This window comes from Arachis ipaensis, chromosome B01, assembly GCF_000816755.2.
Source record: "Arachis ipaensis cultivar K30076 chromosome B01, Araip1.1, whole genome shotgun sequence".
In the NCBI taxonomy this organism is placed as follows: Eukaryota; Viridiplantae; Streptophyta; class Magnoliopsida; order Fabales; family Fabaceae; genus Arachis; species Arachis ipaensis.
Window position 1 is genome coordinate 44021937 of NC_029785.2, and position 20394 is coordinate 44042330.

The 20394-nt window shown below is 39.6% G+C and overlaps 1 protein-coding gene across 1 annotated transcript; it reads right to left on the minus strand.

Annotated features, from left to right (window-relative positions):
- LOC107606209 (protein FAR1-RELATED SEQUENCE 5-like) lies at window positions 6519-6956 on the minus strand. Its single transcript, XM_016308226.1, has one exon. It carries the CDS (start codon window positions 6954-6956, stop codon window positions 6519-6521), a length of 438 nt encoding a protein of 145 aa, XP_016163712.1.

A 20394-nucleotide genomic window follows, 5' to 3' on the forward strand; every position in this document is an offset into this window, starting at 1 on the left:
GATTAGAAGAGAATTGAGTGATCGACTCTATATACTAGAGCGACTAGAGCGGATACACTTCCAGTGAGGGTTCGATACTCAATTCCTTGTTCTCGGATTTCGTGAGCTTTTCTTCTTGCAAGTCTACTTGTACTTCATTTTGATATTTGAATTGGTAGAGTTCATGAATCATCATATGATCCTAGCCCAACTTGTTCATACATGCTCTTGGAGATTGATTTGCTTTTGACCAAGTAGGTAGAATCATTTTGCATTTAGTTACATTCATATAGATAGATGCATATAGTTTATTTGCATTGAATAAATGTTCATAACCCTTTTCTTGTCCTTCTTTATTCTTAGCATGAGGACATGCTTGGTTTAAGTGTGGGGAGATTTGATAAACCCCGATTTTGTGGTTTATCTTGTGCTTAATTTGGGGGATTTTATCAACTTTTCTCACATTTATTCAATGAAATAGCATGGTTTTGCAATTCTCCCTTGATTTGTGCTTAAGTGTGAAAACATGCTTTTTAGGCCTTAAAATAGCTAAATTTAATCCACTTTAATTCCATTCGATGCCTTGATATGGTTGTTAAGTGATTTCAAGTTTAGAAGGCAAGTATTGGATGGAAGAAGTGAGGAGAAAAGCATGCAAAGTGGGAGAACTCATGAAGAAATGAAGGAACCGTAAAGCTGTCAAGTCTGACCTCTTCGCACTCAATAGACCATAACTTGAGCTACAGAGGTTCAAATGAGGCGATTCAAGTTGTGTTGGAAAGCTAACATCCGAGGCTTCAAAATGATATAAAATTTTCCATATTTTGCTTTATGTATAGGGGCGCGCACGCGCCATGTACGCGTGCGCGCCGATGCTGCACATGGCCCATTAAAAGTGAAATCGCCCCCAGCAATTTCTGAAGCATTTTGGGCCCAATCCAACTCATTTCTGATGCTATTGAACCCAAGAATTGAAGGGGGAATGAACCAAGTAGTCATAGTTTAGTTTTCATCATGTTTTAGGAGAGAATTCTAGAGAGAGAGGCTCTCCCCTCTCTCTCTAGATTTAGGATAGCAATTAGGGTAAAGTTAGGTTAATCACTCTCAATTTTATCTTCCAATTCTTGTTTTGATTTCAATTCTCTTTACATTTTAGTGTTATATTGTCTTAATCTTCTTAGTTTCTCTTGTTAATTTCATGTTTTGCTCTCTTTTATGTTGATGAACATTGTTGGATCTAATTTTCTTTTAATGCAATTTCATGTTTCTATGCTTCTTTTATGATTGATCTTGCTTGCTATTATTGATTTCTTGTTGATGATAGTTATGGATCTTGTTAATTCTTACAATTGGTGATGTTTAATTTTCTTGCATTCTAAGTGTTTGATAAAATATTTCTTCTAGTTTTTGAGTAGTTTTCTTTACTCTTGGCCTAGGGTAAGGGAATTGAGTGACCTTGAGTCATTGGGTCTCATTGAATTGGTGATTTGAGAACTCTTGGTGATCAATTTGATACTCATTGACACCAACCCACTACTAATCTAATTAGTAGATAGGTTGGGACTTATGGGTTGATGTGATCAAGCCTATTTGACGTACTTCAAGCCTAGGAGTAGATATTACGTACTTAAGGCTTTTGGAAGTAGACTTAATAGGTTGGCCTCTCATAATTATCAATATTTGGTTTGTAGACAAGGATGGTGATCTCAATTACCTATGTCTAGCCAAGAGTTCTTTCCTTTATTTCATTAGTTCTTGTTATTTTATTTTCTTGTCATTTAATTTCTTGTTAATTACCAAATCAAACCCCCTTTGCATTTTCATAGCCAATAGTTGAGCACTTCATTGCAATTCCTTGTGAGATGACTCGGAGTCTAAATACTCCGGTTATAAATTCATTGGGCTTTGTACATGTGACAACTCAAATTTTTGATGTGGGAATTGTTTGTTGGTTTGGAGCTATGCTTACAATGAAGTAATTCTTTCTATAAGAAGAAAATATAGACCGACACGACAATTTTCGCTCATCAGTGGCCAATCACAAATTCTCCACTCAAAAGGGAGTACGTTTTTTCCAAGCATATAAGCACCTGTTATGATATACTTTGGTGCATCAGGTTCTCTATGTGACAAGTTAATTTTTGTTTGACTTGTAAATTTTATGTTATGAAAATTTATTGCGTTGTTAATTTAATAGATCAAAGGTCAAGTGGTGGGCAGAACCATGTTAACTATCATATTATGTACATTCTTTAAAAAAATTCACATACCTAATCCTTAGTTGTTTTCTTGTACGGGTATAACACTACCAATCATTTTTCCTTATTGGACTGATGTATCGTGCGTCCTTGTTGCCTAATGTTGTTAACTTCAGTGATGACTGCAGAGTGTGGGTCGTCCAGTGGATGATCCAGTCCCATCTATGGAGTAACTACGTCCTACCGGTAACTGCATAACCCCAATTATGGTCCGTCAATTTGTTAGCAAAATCACCATTTCATAATACTGTTTTTGTTGTAACATTTGCCATTTTGTACGTCGTTAACGAACATACAAGAATGAGGTTAGCAGTTGTATTGTATTTGGGAGACACAATCCCTATCGAGCTGAAATCGGTCAGAAAGCTGTAGAATATTAAGACAAAAGATATAGAAAATCAGCCAGAAAGACTAAGAAGATGACTGGCCAAGTGGATGTTAATACAAGTCCTACCATATAGAATGTACTCAACCAAGATGTACCATTTTTGGTGGCCAATTATAGGATTTTTTTTGGATTTTTTTAGGTCATGTAAGGTGGAATATTTAAACATTATAACACGAGCTGCTGATGTAAAATGCCCCTTTAGTTCCAACCAACATGTTTCTAATGATGGGCTGTTTGGTTGATATAAAGAGGCCCTTTTGGTGTGTCTTTTTATTTGGCTGATGGGTTTATATAAACAGGCCCTTTTGTTGTGTCCATCTTTTGGTCCCTTGGAATTCAGTGGGTTGATTGTTGTATCTGGGTCCACTTTTCACAAGAGGAAGTATGGTTTCATTTTTTGGGCTGTCACAACGTTCTTGTAACAAATTTTTCAAATGCCTAGGCTGAATGTGAAGTACGCTCCATCTTCTAAGCTATTAACAGTGGGTAACGCTTATACCAAACTTTAATTCCAGAAAGTTTTTCATTCTATGACCTTTGTCTAGCATCGCATTACCAGTTAAATTGTACATTAAGGCGGTTAACAATGAGGTCGGTTGTGCGGTTACATTATCTAGTTCTTATTTTGCAGTTACATTCATAAGTTATCAAGTAAATATCTAATGTTACTCACCAAATATCGCAGTGATACTACTCAGTTAAATAAAACTTCTTCTCGGTTGTTTGCAGATTGTAAAAAATAAATCATTTATGGTGACTCAATTTTCAATGATGCTCGTATAGTAGGAACTAAGAAAACTGATATGTTGTCACCGTCTTGTTATTAGCTACGGACCTAATAATCAATAGGAATTTGATCATAGTACAGCAAACCACCAACAAAGTGAAAAACTTACTTTGGAAAATTTTCACACTTTTCTCTGCTACATAACTGTGTAACCATTACTTAGCCCCTTGCAACAAACCTTTCCCAACCTAAGAAAGCTCTTCATATCCTATCAGTCATGCATCCAGTTTTTCGTTTTTTCCTACACAATTGGCTATTTGTGCACCTATTTTGTATTTACATTAAGTGTTTATTTAAAGGTTTAATTACTCTGTTGGTCCCTATAGTTTCGTAAAATTTTCAATTAGGTCCCTATACTTTTTTTCTTTTTAATTGGGTCCTTACACCAAATTTTTTTTAATTAAGTCCCTTTTAGTAGTAATTGATTTAATTTTATAAGGACCAAACTAAAAAAAAGAATTGGTATAGGGACCTAAATAAAAGGAAAAAAAGTGTAGGGATCCAAGTAAAAAAAATTTTTAGTGCAAGGACTCAATTAAAAGAAAAAAGGGTAAAGTATACTTTTTGTCCTTGAAGTTTAGCAAAAATTTCAAAAATACCCTTAAGTTTTATTTTGTCTCAATTTTGTCCCAAAAGTTTTCGATTTGCATCAAATATACCATCGACGGCTAAATTTTCAAAACAATTAAGATCAATCTAACAATAATGCATGAAAATTATGCTTGATTTGTTTGTGTTGAGGGTTGTTCTTATGAAATTGTTGTTGAATTGGTCTTTAATTTTTTGAAAATTAGCCGTCAGGGGTATATTTGATGCAAATCAAAAACTTCTGGGACAAAATTAAAATAAAATAAAACTTAGGGGTATTTTTGAAACTTTTGTCAAACTTTAGGGACAAAAAATATACTTTACCCAAAGAAAAAAAGTATAGGGACTTAATTGAAAATTTTGTGAAACTATAGGGATCAGCAGAGTAATTAAACCTTATTTAAATTCTTTAATAAAACCTATGAAAAAGTTGAACATATAAGTATGACTAAACATGCAACATAGCTTCTCGCTACAGTAATTAACAATATTACACAAACTTCTGCCAAATACTGAATCCTTTTCATGCAACGACAAACCACTCAAGAGGACAAACAAGAGAAGGTCAAACATAGTGGTCCCCATGCAAGTATACATGGATTAGTTTAACATGAAAGTAACATTAAAGGGCTACGGATGGCGGTAACATCATAATCACACAAAAGTAGTCCATACTAACCAACATGCGGTTGGATGGAACCCTCGAACAAAAGCTTCACTCATCTACACCAGTTTAGACAAGTTGTGGAATAGTTCCAGAACCTAAAACAGTGTCATTCATCAAACTCGTTATCAAGATGCCAAACATTATTAGTCTAACATACTAATTGTTTATGCGTTCAGTTACACACCTGTTGATTTGGACCAACACTGTTGCTGGTTCCGAACGACTTTTGCCTACGGTATCTGCGAAATGGAACCGGTTTCTTGGATTCTACCTCGGGCATGCAAAGAGACCCACCTTCGAACACTTCTTCTACCCCGATCATTTGATCATTGGATCCAGTGACGTCCAGTTCAGCAACCTAAATAACTCACAATTGTTACCAATTTTTGTATCACTAAAAGGTTCTTCACATCAAAAACCTTAAGTAAGAAGCCGTTGCTGCCAAGTATCTAAGCAAATTAAAAACCTTCACGCTTTACCAACAAAGAAATTTATAAAACAATCTATATTACCTCCACTTTGTCCTTCGTCTTCATCCGAATCGAATGTATACAGTCGGGCCCTTTTGCCCTTTCGAGGCCTTCCATCTGTGCAAGTCCTTTTAGTATGCCCCAGCTTGTTGCACTTAGCACACTTTCTCTTCGATGCCTTCCTCTTATGACGCCTTGGTGCTCCCTTTGTTCGCACAACAATAGGATCTCGAATTTCACCGCATGCCTTAGAGTTTGTAGGATGGACACCTTTGGCCAACTCTGATTCCAAGGTTGCACATAGTCGGCGAATGCCCTTCAAAGCAACAGTGAATAACCTAACCTGCTGGGCACCTAAAAAGAACAACCATTGTGACGCCGAATGAAGTGCTCCATGGCAAAACAAGAATCCTCTATCACCCCTGTCATCTGTTTTCTCGATGTATGCCGCTAATGATTTTGCTTCTTTGGTCCAACGCTTCAACACTAGACTACTAGGTGTTGTCAACAAGTGATGCTTCATCACAAAAAACATCTATTCGCATGGAAACCCCTGAATTTTCCAAAAAATTACAACAACATTCTAATTTACCCATATTCTTATCATATAAAACTATAATATGACGGCCTGGATGACCGTACTCCTCAACTATGTACACCTTCGTGGTCAATGACCTCCTCACCCCAACAAAATTAACTGAAGATACACTCTCAATCTCCCTTTTAACATCTCCAAATACCGCTCTTGTGTAAAGCAAAGCTGCATGATGCTCAAGGGAGTCCGGCGAGGTTGTCAGCACCGGTTTACTATAAATAGACCTGAACTGTGCCAGCAATTCATTGTTCCTATACTCCCGCACAAGAAGTTCTAGATTCTGAACAAGCTCCAACATACTGTGTTTTAATTCAAGGAAATTCTTGCACACTGAATTTATCCCTTCGCACCGTGATGTTGTCTGATACCCGGCACAAAATTTCTCGTACAGGAAAGCATTTGCCCACATCTCCTTTTTCCCATACACTTGGTTCCACCACAGTGCGTCCTGAAGCCATAATCGGCTGCAGCCTGGGCCTACTCCACCTCAAAGTATTCAACCATCATATCAGAATAAATCCACCGATTAAATAGCCGACGTAAATTTTCATCCTTCACGTTTGACGTGACATTCTTCTCAAAGTGCCAAGCACATAACCTATGCGTCGCGTTTGAAAAAACTGCTCGTATGGCTTCTCGAATTGAATCATCACCGTCTGTGACAACAATAGACGGCTGCTTGCTGCACATGACCTCCAAAAAATTCTCCAACATCCATGTATATGATGCAATACTCTCATCTAACACCAAACCAAACCCAAAAATACATGTTTGCTTGTGGTTATTTCATCCTGAGAAAATCACCAGCGGCCTCGTGTATTTGTTCTTCTTATAGGTTGAGTCGAATGCAAGTACGTCTCCAAAGTATTGGTAATCTATCCTGTTGCCACCGTCGGCCCAGAGTAAATTCGCTAGCATATCGTCCTCCGTCACATTATACCTTGCTATCGAAGTCGGGTCTGCATCAACTTTACCCTCCAAGTACACTATAGCTGCGTTCGCGTCTCCATCAACTATCTTTGCACGATGCCTTTTATCGACGTAGTTGTAAGCATCTTTCTTCAAAAAACCTACCAATGAATACCCTCCAGATACTCCAGCCATATACCGCATTGTCTTCGCCGTTGAGATGCCACAACCATGAAACCCATCTATTTGGGCTTTCGCAGTATCTGTTATGGAACGAAAACTTGGAATTAGATGAACCATTCCAAGATGAGTCATGTCGTGGTTGTGGTTCAAAATGATTTTCTTGACCCTCCACAACGAGCTTTCCTTGTATAAATATATACACATTCTTGCTTCACAATTCGTCCTTGTCTCTGGCTTGTGAGGCCTCTTCCTATCGATCCTGTTATAACATTTCTTATCTTTCTGTCCCTCTCTATTGCAAGAAAATCTTCTCCAAACCAAATTTTCCTTCTCATCCTTGAACATCTCTCCCCTTCTAATACCAAACCCGTAGAATTTTCCTAATTTTTTTATAAAACTCGTATGCATCATCTTCGCTATGAAACACCTTCCTTAAAATATCATTTTCCCTTATATCGGCAACATCTCCAAAATCAACTGCGCCCGTCAGACCAACCTCATCGTCACATATTTTATTAATGTCAATAACCTGAGGGATGTCCATTGCAATATTCACAACACAGTGCCAAATTCTTAAATCAGGCCTACAAATTAAGATGAAACGAAAAAAAACATCCAACGTTATTGCACAAAACCAACCACATAAATCTCGTGGCCCCCAAATAAAATATTATGTTGTTTGCTCTATAAACCCACCACAATATACCATTTTGTTATCTTAAAAACATGCAACAATACCCTGAAATACATCATGATTCGCGTTCTGTACCCAACACTTTAATAATTACATGAATATCATATTTCATCGTTTATTAAACGGCTCAGATTATAAACGTAAACTTTCTTCACTAATAATTTTTTCCTATCAGTTTTCATTAACTGAATTATTTTTTGTTACCCGCACAAATTACCTTAACCTTAAACCATGCCAAAACAAAGCGAGCATCAATTAATCAACAAAGGAAAATCAACTCTATTAACTCAACAAACACAGATCCCTGTTAACTCAAAACTAAAACAGACCCTGGCTAACTTAGAGAATTAACAACATCGAACTCTACCCACTTAGCATGATTAATGAGCTTAGATGCATGATTATATAGTGTGGTGAGTTGAATTTTTTTCTCCTTTGTTAACATGACATTATACAATGCTCCCCTGTGGATTTGTCTCCAAGAAACATTATAATATTCATGAATTCACAAAATATTTACTCTAGGAACCAGAGAGCATACATGCTGGACTAGGCAAGTAATGCTTTACTACTTTCTACAAATTTGCATGGCCTTGACCAAAGTGGTTATGTGAATGCCTCCAATGACAGCTATCAAAGGAACTCCATCAAAAGTGACTAGTGCTAATTGCCACACAGCACCGAATTCCACAGCAAACTCATAAATAAATGTGCCAAAGTAGTGAAAAAACTATCCATGTCTTACTAATAATAAGAACAGAAAAACTCAATCTCTTGAACTCAATAATTACATTAGTTATTCAACCAAATAATTGCACCATAGTTATCATAAACTGATTTCAAAGCCTAGAAGCAGAGTGAAATTAAAAATATGAAGCCTATAATAAATCAAAAGAACACCAATTGCAAATTTTTTAATAAGAATAGAAGTTACGAACAACGAAAAATGAAGAAACACTCAACCGTTTTCACCCCAATTTTAACTAAGCTCATCATAATGATTAACAACAACAAAAAATACAGAACGAATAGTGAATCAGTTATATAGGCAGTGCAAATTTAAAATTTAAAGGTTATCAATTTAGAATTTATAATCAAATATAATCAGTGTGCAAAGCCAATCAACCAAGCACTGACTGAGCATTATGTTCTGATTCTGTAATTGGGAAGCAACAAATTCAGCAACAAATTCAAGTTACAGCAACAAATTTAACAAACCCCAGTAAAGTCCCAATTTACAGCAACATTTAGATCAGCAACATGCCAAATTTATTGAATAGAAATTTAGCAACATGCAAATATATGAGGAGAAGGAAAATCTGAAAAATAGGGAACAGGGAAGTGATGGTGCAGAGACTCACCAATGGTCGACTGCGACTCGGCGACCACCCCACGGAAGGCGACGAAGCAAGAGTCCCCACGAGTTCTTTCTCCCACCGGCGACGACACAGACGAACCACGAGAAGCCAGTAACTGAGACGAGACTCAAGTGAGACTAGGAGGCAGAATCGACAACATACAACCATAGACGACGAGCAGCAACTAGCATGCAAAGCTCTAGCACTCACTGGCAAAGGGAGGCGCGAGCAGCCTACCACAGAGAAATTCGAGAAGCGACCACAGGACGCCGAGGAACCAGCGATATGCCCGAGAGCACGACGATGAAATTCCTTGAGTGGGAGGGACGGCAGCTACAGTCTCCCACTCCCACAGACGGCGACAAGTATTGGTGGCGGCTAGGGTTTGCTTTCTTCAGTGGAGGCTATGGCAAGTTTCTCTTTGCTGCATGAAGGAGTTGGAGAAGGGGGGATAACATGTGCAATCCATTTTTCCCATTCAAGGAAGGAAACGACGTTGTATTCTGTAAACCGGCCGGGTTCAGATTCGGTCCAACAGACCGATTCACTTTAGCTATTCTTAATGGGTTTCAATTGGACGGTCTTACACAGTGGACTGGCCCGGAAGGATTTTCAGAACTTACAGAGGCTTAACCACATTTTCTAAAAATTAAAAAACCAGATTACCCAAACAAATCCAAAATCACATTAGCACATAACCTTTTTAATGTTATCTTTGTCTTGTTTTTATCCACAAGAAAACTTGTTTCTGCACAGTTGCATAAAAAATGGTGATCCAAGCCTAAAACCCAGTCATGGCCACATACACAAAAAAAATTACAACTTCTCCAATAGCCCCAACTCGCCAAAAATAATTAGCATCTCATTACACTTATTAATTTTCCTACATTGTGCAGTACATCTGCAAAACCACTGCTTCTCCCTGACATGTTGTCCCTTCAGCTGCACTTGTGAGCATGGGCAACCAAAACTTGTTCATTGAACAAGGCATCCACATAATATCCACAGGTATGGATGTTTAATGCATCCACACCATAGAACTCCCCTAATTTCAAAGGTTATGCAAAAAGAATGGACTTTTTTTGGTGGTGGGACCTTTTTTCACTCTTGTTGGGCTTGATTAATTTTGTTTTACGGTGGTCTATGTGAATCTTTTTGGATATGGGCTTTGTAAAAAAATTAGTGTGAGAGACTTTTGTTAGTTGATTTGATTTGGTGATGCTATTTCAAAAATAAAAAAATAAAAAAATAAAGCATGTGAGAAAGAGGAAGAAAAATAAATTAGGTATTCAATGTAGTTTGTATTTTTAAGTATTAAAATGTTCAATTTAATTTTATATATTTTGATTTTATTTATTTAGTTATTACATTGACTTTTATATTAGTAAATTTATAATTTTTTTATTTTGACCTAATAAGAGATTATAAATATGTATTAAATTATTGTAGCCGTCATAGAAAAATTAGAAGAATATTAAAACACTTTTTACTTTCACAATGAAAATATGATGTAAACAAGTGAGGTTGAGTTAGCTCCTTTCTTGTTATATCGAAAAATTGAGTAGAAGGTTGAGTGATTCCCTTCTATGGGATTTTCAAATTATAGTATTTACAAGTTAGGTTGAATGAGTCATTTTCGTGTTGCATAAAAAAATTGAATAAAAAATAGAATAATTTTTTTATTCAATTATAATATGTCATTTTTGTTTTCTACTTTGTATTTTTAATTTAATTTTTTATGTTTTTGTTTACTGTGTCTTTATCTTTTTGTTTATTATTAGTTTTTTTCTTTTATCAAAATTTGTTAAAGATGTAATTATTTATATATCTTTATATTTGTTAAAATTTTTAGAATAAATAATTTTGATTGTAAGAAAAAAAATATATAAGTATCTTTGGATGACCATAGTGAATGTGGTAACTTGCGAGTGAAGCAAGGGAAAATGGATGATCATTGAGGATCAAAGATGATTATGTGAGATGCGGAGAATGGCGGTGGAAGTGCTTGTTATGCCATGGGCCGAAGGGCCGTAATTGTTAATGAATTGGGAGAGTTAAGAAAAAAATTTACTAGCCCCTTCTCTCATTGCTAGGCATATCATAATGATTTAAGACATAAGTGGTGAGATCGGAGGCTTAGAAGTATGAAATTTGGCTTTTAAAACTCAAAAATCAACTTTGGGATGAAAACAGGGCCACACGTACGCGCACTCCACACGCACGTGTGGATGGCCACAAAATCTCATCGAGGCGCAAGCGTTATACGCGCGGACGCGCGGGTTGAAAAATAACCAAACGACATGCGAGCGTCAACCACGCGTACGCGTGGGTGCTCTTGCGCCCGAGGCACAAAACTGGCACAACTCTGGCACAACTCTCTGGAAAATGGCTGGGCATTTGGTGCAGCGCATCGACACGCTCGCGCACACCACGCGCACGCGTGGATGGTGCTTTCTTGAAGATCGGCGCGTACGCGCCAAGTGTGCCTATGCGCGAAGGGTCATTCTGCTAACAATTTTCTAAGTTAAAAGCTGCAGAATTTACAAATTCAACCCCCAATCTTCTGACGGACATAACTTTATCATTTTAAATCGTTTTTCACCCGTTCTTCGAACGGCATGGACATCCCGGATCCAATTTCATTTCTAAACAGGTTTGGCACAAATCAGAGATCTGTAGTCCAAGTTATGTCCCGTCAAAGTATGCCCAAAAACCATGTTTTCATACAAAACCATAAAGTGCCATTTTCAAAACAAGCCACTTTCAACTCTTTTCAAAATCAATCAAAACATGCCAATTTCATCCCTTTTATTTGAAATCAATCAAAATGTACCAAAATCAACATCAAGCCATCCTCAACTCACACATTGACATTTTACCAAAATTTCCAAAATCACCATCCAACCCTTTTAACACTTCTCATTCAAATGGCTAAAGGACAAACACAATATCATGTCATACATCTTCTCTCATTCCAATTTCCAATAATACCATTTCCAATCAACCATCATTATACATAATCAACATCATACTCACCATCAACATGGTACCACCCACCAATTCAACCTTAATCATTCATCAAGCATATATCACAACATGCATTTTCTCATATATCACAAAATCAAGGCATCAATATTCATAATCACATATATGATCACATCATATATCTCAACCATTTAACAACATCAACCATTCAATGCCTATCTTAGGGCCTCTAGCCTAAGTATTTCCTACCACATTACATATTAGATACGGGAAACCGAGACCATACCTTAGCCGATTTCCCAAGCTCAACCGGAGCACTTCCAAACCACATGTCCACAAGCTCTCAAGGTCTCAACACCTCCAAGAACAGATTTTATCACACAAAACCCTCTCCCAAGCTTTCCAAAATCACCAATCAAGCTCCAATATTCACATATACACAACCTAAGCCACAATCATCATACCCATACACAACATCTCAATACCCAACATCATAGAATAACAAATTACACTAGGGTTGAGAATTTTACCACACCCAAGGTTCAAAGAGACAAGATTAACCTTCTCCTTCAAGAGAGTTGGGTCCTATAACATCAAAGAGCCCAAAATCTCAACATTTCATCCATGAAACTCGAAAACAAGGGCTGAAATTTCGAACAGAAAAATGTGGCTTACCTCAAGATTGATTGTATGGGTTTTGTAGAGCTCTCCGCGGTGAACGCGTGGCCGCAAACGGTGCGGCAATTGGAGCTCTAGATCAAAAGTTATGGTGGTTTGAAGATCAACCAAGGGAGAGAACTTGAGAGAGTGTTCTTCCCCTCCCTTACTCCATTTCAGCGTGTTTCTTGAGTGTAGTGAGGAGAGAGAGTGCTGAAATGAGTGTATTAGGTTTAGTTTAGTTGGGCCAAGGGCCCACTTTGGATCCGGTTGGACCGGTTTGGCCCGTTCGGTCCAATCTTGGTCCGATTTCTATAAAATTGGTACCGAAATTCTCGTCTCACTCTCCTCTATCACATTTAGCCATAAAAATAACATTTTTGGCTTTCTAGAATAAATTCTCATTTATGGGTTAATTAGCCTTTAATTAACCGGGTCTTACATCCTACCCACCTAATTGGGAATTTTGCCCACAAAATTCGAATTCAATTACCTGAGAATAAGTGCGGATAATCCATTCGCATCTCCGACTCAAGTTCCCAAGTGTGTTCCTCAACACTGCCTCGACTCCAAGCCACTTTGACTAATGAAACCTCTTTTCCACACAACCGTTTGATACTAGTATCGTCAATTCTAACTGGAGCCGCTGGAAGCGTCAAATCTTCTCTTAACTGAACCGACTCAGGTTCTAATACATGGCTAGCATCAGGAGTGTACTTCCGAAGCTGTGACACGTGAAACACATCGTACAAGTTCGAAAGATGAGATGGTAGAGCCATCCGATACGCTACCGGTCCAATCCTCTCCAGGATCTGAAATGGATCAATGTATCGAGGATTCAACTTCTTCGCTTTAAACGCCCTACCTACTCCTGTGGTTGGAGTAACCTTCAGGAAAACATGATCTCCTTCTTCAAATTCCAAGGGCTTCCGCCTCTGATCGGCGTAACTCTTCTGGCGACTCTGCGCCGTAAGCATCCTATCTCAGATTTTCTTGACTTGTTCAGTGGTCTCAGCTATCATCTCCGGCCCCAACAAGCCTTTTCTCTCCAGCTTCATACCAACATAGCAGAGATTGACATTTCCTCCCATACAATGCCTCATATGGAGCCATTCCGATGCTCGCATGGTAACTATTATTGTATGCAAACTCCACTAACGGCATATACCGATCCCAACTCGCTGGTTGATCCAAAACATAAGCTCTCAATATATCCTCTAGTGTTTGGATCGTCCTCTTGGATTGACCATCTGTTTGAGGATGGTACCATCATTCTTCATACCCGGCCACCAAAATATCGCCTTTAAATCATGGTACATCTTAGTACTTCCCGGGTGAATGGAGAATCCGCTTTTGTGTGCCTCCTTTAAGATATCTTGCCTCAAAGTGTCAACATCCGGCACAATGACCCTACCCTTGAATCTCCATAACCCATCTTTTTCTTCCGACACTATCCACTGTTTTCCTTGCTCGATAGCCGGTAACACCTTCCATAACGCTTCATCATTCTCATGAGCCTTTAGGAGCTCGGACTTAAAATCACTCGAGATTTCTAATCGGCTCAAACACAAGGTTCCAGATACTTCTCGAGCACCAATTTTTAGACTCTCGAATCCCTTGAGCAACTTCTCCTCTTGAAGCATCATCCAAGCCGCATAAAACGACTTCCGACTTAACGCATCTGCCACTATATTTGCCTTTCCCGGATGGAAATTCAACTCAAAGTCGTAGTCCTTCAACAATTCCATCCACCTCCTTTGCCTCATATTAAGCTCTTTCTGATCAAAGAGATATTTCAAGCTCTTGTGATCGGAGAAGACTTGGAACTTAACCCCATAGAGATAATGCCTCCACACCTTCAAGGCAAACACGACCGCAGCGAGTTCCAAATCGTGCGTAGGGTAACTAACTTCATGAGGTCTCAACTGTCGTGAGGCATACGCCACCACTTTATGATGCTGCATCAGCACGCATCCTAGACCCTTTAGTGAGGCATCACAGTACACCTCAAATGGTTCGTTCGGCTCAGGTAACACTAACACAGGTGCAGTGGTCAACTTTTCCTTCAATGTCTGAAAGCTCTCCTCGCACTCAGGAGTCCAAACAAACGGAGTGTCTTTGTGGGTTAACTTTGTCAACGGCAAAGCTAATTGCGAAAAGCCTTTGATGAACCTTCGATAATAGCCAGCTAAACCCAGAAAACTCCTTATCTCAGTTACTGTGGTTGGTTGCCTCCAATCCATCACATCTTCCACCTTAGTTGGATCTACGGCTATTCCCTTCTTACTCACCACGTGACCCAAAAACTTCACCTCACTCTTCCAGAACTCACACTTAGACAATTTCGCATAGAGTTTCTTCTCCTTTAAAATCTGCAACACGGTCCGCAAGTGTTCCGCATGCTCCTCTTCAGTCTTGGAGTAAATTAGTATGTCGTCAATGAAGACAACAACGAATTTATCCAGAAACAGACGGAACACTCTATTCATGTAATCCATGAATACCGCAGGAGCGTTCGTCAACCCAAAGGACATTACAGTGTACTCGTAATGACCATAACGAGTCCTAAAAGCGGTCTTAGGGATATCTTCACCCCTCACCCTTATCTGGTGATAACCGTATTGCAAATCGATCTTGGAGAAAACCCCAGCTCCTTGTAACTGATCCATGAGATCATCAATCCTTGGCAATGGGTACTTATTCTTTATGGTGACCTTGTTCAGCTGCCTGTAATCCACACAGAGTCGCATACTTCCATCTTTCTTCTTTACCAGTAACACTGGAGCACCCCACGGAGAAACACTTTGTCGGATAAAGTTCTTACCCAACAATTCCTCTAACTGAGACTCTAGCTCGGCCATCTCTAACGGTGACATTCTATAAGGAGCACTTGAGATTGGTCCCACCCCATTCACCAATTCAATAGCAAACTCGACCTCTCGATTAGGTGGAAATTCCTCAATATCATCGGGAAACACGTCCGGAAACTCACACACACTACCAGAATCTGATCCAACCTTTGGTCATCACCCGAAACACCCGCGGTTAACAACAGGATACCCTGACATTCGATTCCGGAACAGTTCACCATCATCGAATTCAAGTAATAATTATTCACCACAACCGGTCCTTCTGTATCTTCCGGCATAAAGTACACCGACTTTGTAGAACAATCAAGCAGGACATAGTTCTCCGATAACCAGTCCAATCCCAAGATAAGATCGAGACCGATCATTGGTAAGCAGAGTAAATTATGGACAAAATCACGCTGCTTGAACCTAAACGAAACTTTCGGGCATCCTAGCCTAGTTACCATGGCTTCATGGGTAGCATTATATACTTTTAGGTCATAACCTAAGGTTATGATCTTCAATCCTAACTCATGGGCTTTCTCAAATGCAATGAATGAATGCGATGCTCCCGAATCAAATAAAGCATTTAAAGTTTAACCAGCCATTTCACAGTTACCTCAAATGAGTGTCTCAGATCCCTCTGCACCCCTAGCTGAGGTGGTGAACACCCGACCGGTCTGTTGTGCTTTCCCAGCACCTTGCTTCTGCTGCTCCGAACAACTTGCGGCTCTATGCCCCGCCTTTCCACAATTGTAGCACAAACCCCATCCGGCCTTGCATGGTACTCCCGGATGGTGACTCCCACACCTAGTACAAGCTTGATCATTCTGAGGCTGCTTCCCAAATCTTTTCCCTTGGGAGTAGTTGTTGTTGGGCCTCCTAAAGGAACCTCCCCTCTTGAAAGGCAGACCTCTAGGTGCAAAAATCTTCCCTCGGTTCTGTGGAAATGATCCTTTGTGACTTCCTTTCTCAGTGGCTTCCCTCTTCACACACTCTTCAGCAACCCTACACTTGTTCACCAACTCGGAGAAAGTCCTAATCTCCATTGGCCCCACCGAACCGAAAATATCGCTCCGGAGTCCTCCTTCGTACTTAACACACTTCCATTCCTCATATTCCACCGGAGTCCCTTGACATATACGAGAGAATCTGAACAGCTCATCAAACTTGTCAGTGTACTCAGATACGGACATAGTACCCTACTTCAGCTGCAACAATTCAAGCTCCTTGGCCGTCCTGGCAGAAGTCAGAAAGTACTTCTTATAGAACTTCTCTTGGAAGACATCCCAGGTGATATAATCATCACCCTGCTGCAGGAGGCGTCGGATTCCTTGCCACCAATGTGACGCTTTCCCAGTGAGCAAATAGGTAGCGAACTCCACACGCTGCTCTTCAGGTACCACCTGCGCTTGCAGTGCTCGTTCCATGGCCTGAAACCATGTATCGGCCTCAGTCGGGCTAGTGGTTCCCTTGAACTTAGGTGGATTAACCTTCAAAAAGTTTGCCAGTGTCATCGGGCCCTGAACTCCACCTCCGTCATTACCATGGTTGTTCATCTGTTGACCAAGAGCCTCAGTAGTGGCTTGTATAGCAGCAGCCATGTTCTCCAATGTAGTCATAAAGTTCACCGGGTCATTAGGGTTAATCTCCGGTGCACGAGCATTTGTATGACCGCTCCTACGACCTCTACCGCGTCCACGAGGCGCCATCTGGTTCCTATACACACCAAACAATCGATATTAAGTTGATCAGTCTCAATATCGGAAGTCTAGTGCTTCAAAGTCCCAAATGCATGCTCATGAATATTTATGCCAATTATATCAAGCAGATATACTAATGGCACATAACACACATACAGAGAATGCACAGAAGCATAGTCAGTCCGTCCCTCAGGCTCTACAGGAACGAACTGCTCTGATATCATAATGTAACACCCTACCATACAGAGTCTTATGCTTAAGTCATAATTCAGAGATGGCAAGGTATTACGACCTCTAAAACAAAAAAAATTAGTACGTATAGTAGTTTGAATGATTGATTATAACTAGGAGCCTTTGTAGAAAAAGGGGTAAACGAAAATCGCAACTCGAAAGCGCAACCCTCCGATCGATAACGCAACGAACAAAGGATAAGCTAACGCGAGATTATATATATACAAAAGAGTGTCAAAAACGGGAATATCAAAACTCAAATCCGGATGCGAAGATAACCGGTCCGAGCATAGCAACATATATATACATATAATAAAATAAGGAAACCCCAAAGGAAACCCAAAGGGACACAAATACAGAACCCTATTCTCCAAAAATCTCTTATAAGAGGAGTCATCACAGTTTGTATTATTTAGTGGAGATAAAAGTATCTAAGCAAAACATATAAACCAAAACAGAGTCCCGAGAATAAAGGATCTTCGCTAATCCAGAAGTCTCCAGCATGCCTCAACGAGAAACCTCACGTCGTGCATCTGAAAACCACAAAATCCGCATGGGTGAGAACCAGAGGTCCCCAGCATGGTAACAGCTTCCACATATATAATACATCATAATAGAGGAAAGCCGAAGGCAATCCTAGAACTTCCTCCAGACAATATCAAAGCTTATAAAAAAACTAAACCGTAAGTGGCAACTGACTAAAGATTCTTCAGTCTAACTAATACTTCCCTTTCCAATTCCTTCAGACCTCCCTATCACCAGCAGGAGTATAATATAGCAAACACAGTTATATCAGACAAGAGATTTACAAATAGGAACAGATAAGGCATTTAGACAATTAGCAAGTAATATGCAGTCAAATAGGCAATCTCAAACAATTCATATAGTATGCATATGATGAATGCCTGTCCCTAGTGGCTAATGATATCATCTGTCGGTTATAGAGCCAACCCGACAAGTCCTGGTAGCTAACCATTAGACTGTCCCTCTGTCGCGCATCCCCAACTCGAGTTATACTCATTATAAACTTGATCATAATCATGATCCATATCCATCACCCTCACTGGTGAATATTTACGGGGGCGAGCTCATCTGGGCCTTTCACAGTGCCCGGCCACACTTACGACATAGGGTCAAAAAAGCTTCGAGTCTCAACCTGGAGCACGTGGTGGCTAGCCACTGCTTCCTCCCAGGGAAACTCTCATCTCCGATGGTGGAAGTGCAAACATTCACAATTCATTCAACAACATATATGCATTTATACTTAGCCATAAACATGGCTCTGCCATAACACGGCGATAATCCAGCCATCCGGCTTACGGTTAAATCCATAACCAGCCAATTCATTAACAATTACGGCCCTTCGGCCCATGGCATAACAAGCACTTCCACCGCCATTCTCCGCATCTCACATAATCATCTTTGATCCTCAATGATCATCCATTTTCCCTTGCTTCACTCGCAAGTAACCACATTCACTAGACCCTTCTCTCATTGCTAGGCATGTCAAAATGATTTAAGACATAAGTGGTGAGATCGGAGGCTTAGAAGTATGAAATTTGGCTTTTAAAACTCAAAAATCAACTTTGGGATGAAAACAGGGCCACGTGTACGCGCACTCCACGCGCACGCGTGGATGGCCACAAAATCTCATCGACGCGCAAGCGTCATACGCACGGACGCGTGGGTTGAAAAATAGCCAAACGACGTGCGAGCGTCAACCACGCGTACGCGTGGGTGCTCTTGCGCCCCATGCACAAAACTGGCACAACTCTGGCACAACTCTCTGGAAAATGGCTGGGCATTTGGTGCAGCGCATCGACGCGCTCGCGTACACCACGTGCACGCGTGGATGGTGCTTTCTTGAAGATCGGCGCGTACGCGCCATGTGCGCCTACGCGCGAAGGGTCATTCTGCTAACAATTTTCTAAGTTAAAAGCTGCAGAATTTACAGATTCAACCCCCAATCTTTCGACGGACATAACTTTCTCATTTTAAATCGTTTTTCACCCGTTCTTCGAACGGCATGGACATCCCGGATCCAATTTCATTTCTAAACAGGTTTGGCACAAATAAAAGATCTGTAGTCCAAGTTATGTCTCGTCAAAGTATGCCCAAAAACCATGTTTTCATACAAAACCATAAAGTGCCATTTTCAAAACAAGCCACTTTCAACTCTTTTTAAAATCAATCAAAACATGCCAATTTCATCCCTTTTCTTTGAAATCAATCAAAATATACCAAAATCAACATCAAGCCATCCTCAACTCACACATTGACATTTTACCAAATTTTCCAAAATCACCATCCAACCCTTTTAACACTTCTCATTCAAATGGCTAAAGGACAAACACAATATCATGTCATATATCCTCTCTCATTCAAATTTCCAATAATACCATTTCCAATCAACCATCATTATACATAATCAACATCATACTCACCATCAACATGGTACCACCCACCAATTCAACCTTAATCATTCATCAAGCATATATCACAACATGCATTTTCTCGTATATCACAAAATCAAGGCATCAATATTCATAATCACATATATGATCACATCATATATCTCAACCATTTAACAACATCAACCATTCAATGCCTATCTTAGGGCCTCTAGCCTAAGTATTTCCTACCACATTACATATTAGATACGAAAAACCGAGACCATACCTTAGCCGATTTTCCAAGCTCAACCGGAGCACTTCCAAACCACTTGTCCACAAGCTCTCAAGGTCTCAACACCTCCAAGAACAGATTTTATCACACAAAACCCTCTCCCAAGCTTTCCAAAATCACCAATCAAGCTCTAATATTCACATATACACAACCTAAGCCACAATCATCATACACATACACAACATCTCAATACCCAACATCATAGAACAACAAATTACACTAGGGTTGAGAATCTTACCACACCCAAGGTCCAAGGAGACAAGATTAACCTTCTCCTTCAAGAGAGTTGGGTCCTATAACATCAAAGAGCCCAAAATCTCAACATTTCATCCATGAAACTCGAAAACAAGGGCTGAAATTTCGAACAAAAAAATGTGGCTTACCTCAAGATTGATTGTATGGGTTTTG